Genomic DNA, 3,068 nt, shown 5'->3' with positions numbered 1-3,068 from the left:
GTTGGCCGGACACTATTAGCAACAACGTACTGTGGGAGACAACAAACCAGATCCCAGTGGAGGGAGAAGTCAGGAAGAAGTGCTCGAAGTGGATATGACACACATTGAGAAAAGCACCGAACTGCATCTCAAGACAAGCCCTCACATGGAATCCTCAAGGCCAAAGGAAAAGAGGAAGACCAAAGAACACATTACGCCGAGAAATGGAGATAGACATGAGAGAAATGAACAAGAATTGGATGGAACTAGAAAAGAAGGTCCAGGACAGAGTGGGTTGGAGAATGCTGGTCGGCGGCCTATGCTCCATTGGGAGTAACAGGCGTAAGCAAGTAAGCATCCAGTCACTTCACATGTTCAGTTTGCAATAGTTGGATCGAAATTTCGACCATAATGTCAAACTGTTTAGAAAACTAATGTTGTTATTCTAAGTTAACAACTTCATGTTCAGTGAATAATAACGAATGAAAGACAAGCTTTCGAATTACAAACAAACAGAAAATCAGGATATTATCAATATCTGATTTGCTTATAACTGTGTATGGTACATAAGTAATCCCTAACGTCTACTACAAGTAGGAACTCTTACACTGACAACGTTAGCTGAATGGATCGTAATTCAATGCAATACAGAAACACTAAGAAACTAATTAATAACAACAAATTTAGCATTGTATCTCGAACATTAAAAGATATGTCAAATATGGTACTGATTAATTTGACATCCAGACACAGCTTGTTTTCTCAGTTCGTTAGAGGATGTTTCAGTTGCTTAGACAACTGTTTTAGTATCAGTCCCGGAATAGAGTGAACTATCCGTGCACTTCCACGCGGAAATTCATCATAAGCTTTGAATTTGAAACCAAACGTGTTTCCCACGACTTATGGTGACAACAAACATAAGTCTAATTTAAGCACAAAATATGACAATTATTAACGAGTCTCAAACAATTACCATGAATGATTTATTGTTCATTTTGATAGACTATAAATTGTATTCGAGAATGAAAGATTATTTTGAATAGAACAAATAGAATTGAGCATAAATCAATGGACATAACCGATATTCTTGTAACTGGGTTAATTCACATTATTTCAATTATAGGGAGTGACCTACAAGTTCTATTAGATTTTAAAACATATAAAGACCCCTGTTAGTAAGATCATATTCAATAGCTAAATAAATAGTCATAGGTGATTTTACCATTTTGTAAGTATACTTTATTTTACATGAGATGTTATTAAACTAAAGACGGAAATATAATCACAATAGATGAATCTAAAAATCTATCTTTTTATACCTCTGGTGATTATTTTCGGAACTGTCCATTCTAAAACTCATCCAAGTAAGTGACTTTGTTTAACTGTAATATTGTCTTTATTATTAATAATTTGTAAATATTGTTGAATAGAATAACCCTTTATTGAATAATGTTTAGTATGATAAGATTTTTATGAGTGTATTCAAATGAAAAATACAGACCACTGAGTGAGACTATAATTTGTAGAAGATATTACGATAACAGGTATATGATTTTGGCACAAAATTCACTCACTAATTTGGATAAATAGAATTTTGGCATTGTAACTGACGTCAGTTCATGATGTAAAACAGTAAATCTAATTCCTAACCTTAACCATCAACTATAAATCATAATTCGAATTTCTCACTAAGGTTTATAACCCTCATCACATCCTAATCATTAGATGGACACTCTCAAGGTCAGTTTTGTGTCACTCAAATGTTGTCCACAAATTATAGTTTCACCGACTGTTGTTTTTTATAGATAGTTAATATCTTGGCCACTTAGTTCCAATTAAAACGGTTATGTAATTGGTTGGTGAACGACAAGCTTGTACATAAAGTAGTGAAATAAAACCGTCTAATAAAAGCTTTGAGTAATATTCGAAATCATATGATAATAATTCATGCCATCGTGCAACCCATTATTTTTGAATAGACTTCTCCACAATCATCATAGATTTTTTATTTATGAAGCATTTAAGAGAAAAATATGTCTGATAAATGTTATACATAATTCATAGTTATTTATAGATATAAAACGATTTTCCATCAACTAGATGAACAAGATTCGAATAGAGAAAAACTTAAATTCACTTGTAATATCAAGTGTTTGCCGGCTTCCTAAACAAAATTACTTATGCAATGCTTTTATTTCTATCATCTACAACATCATAATAATTCTGATACAAGAAGAGTTTTGATCAGGAACTTGATGAAGCAAACTGGAAACCTCTATCAAACTAAATTAATGCCATATTGTGTGATTACATGAGTTTCCATGCTCATATGAAACAAATAGGTTTGTAGCATTTCGTATCATTCATATACTGAATAGTTTTCTACAAACTATCAAATATTGTAAAGAATTCTCTTCTTTTTTTTCAATATTTACTTCAGAAACTCCAGATGAAATATGTGCTTTACCATTGAAAAAAGGTTATTGTCTACAAAATATACCACGTTTCTATTATAATTCACTTGAAAATAAATGTCTACCATTCATTTATAAAGGATGTGGTGGAAATGAAAATAGATTTAAAACTAAAGAAGCCTGTGAAAGTATGTGTATGAAAAAGACAACAATGAAATCTATAAATAATCAATCAAGAACAACATCATCATGGCAAAAAGTTAATGAGACAACGACACGAATCATTAATTTAACAAAATCAACTTTACAGAAAAAATAGAATGATTTAAACATATCTAAAAGTATTACAAATGTCTTTTTCAAATGTTGTATGTCATAGAAATAATAAAATTTTTGTCAAGTTTTATACTTCCAATGTGACTTTATCAGAAGTAGATGGGAATCCATTCTGTATTGAAATATGTCTTTTATTTTCTGTACCAGACGTATTTAATTTCAGTTGTTAAGATCATGCATCAGTTGAAGATAGACCACCATGGAAAACCTGGAAGCATTGGACGGCCGTTTCGTCCGATTGTGGGACTCACTAAAGACAATAATGGGTGTGTCGGTCAATTTTATGGGTTGGTTGAAATTATATAATAACACCGTTGGATGCCGATTCAGTGGTCTAGA

At 31.9% G+C, this 3,068-nt stretch overlaps 1 protein-coding gene across 1 annotated transcript; it reads left to right on the top strand.

Moving 5' to 3' along the window:
• The first annotated feature begins 1,048 nt into the window (after window positions 1-1,048).
• On the top strand, window positions 1,049-2,824 carry MS3_00006881 (uncharacterized protein). Its single transcript, XM_051215122.1, has 2 exons — window positions 1,049-1,343; window positions 2,420-2,824. Exons 1-2 carry the CDS (start codon window positions 1,271-1,273, stop codon window positions 2,710-2,712), a joined length of 366 nt encoding a protein of 121 aa, XP_051068301.1. The 5' UTR covers window positions 1,049-1,270; the 3' UTR covers window positions 2,713-2,824.
• The last annotated feature ends 244 nt before the right edge of the window (window positions 2,825-3,068 follow it).

The sequence above is a fragment of the Schistosoma haematobium genome, chromosome 2 (genome assembly GCF_000699445.3).
Source record: "Schistosoma haematobium chromosome 2, whole genome shotgun sequence".
NCBI lineage: Eukaryota > Metazoa > Platyhelminthes > Trematoda > Strigeidida > Schistosomatidae > Schistosoma > Schistosoma haematobium.
Note: the sequence above shows the minus strand (reverse complement) of the source record. Positions and strands in the feature narration are given on the sequence as shown.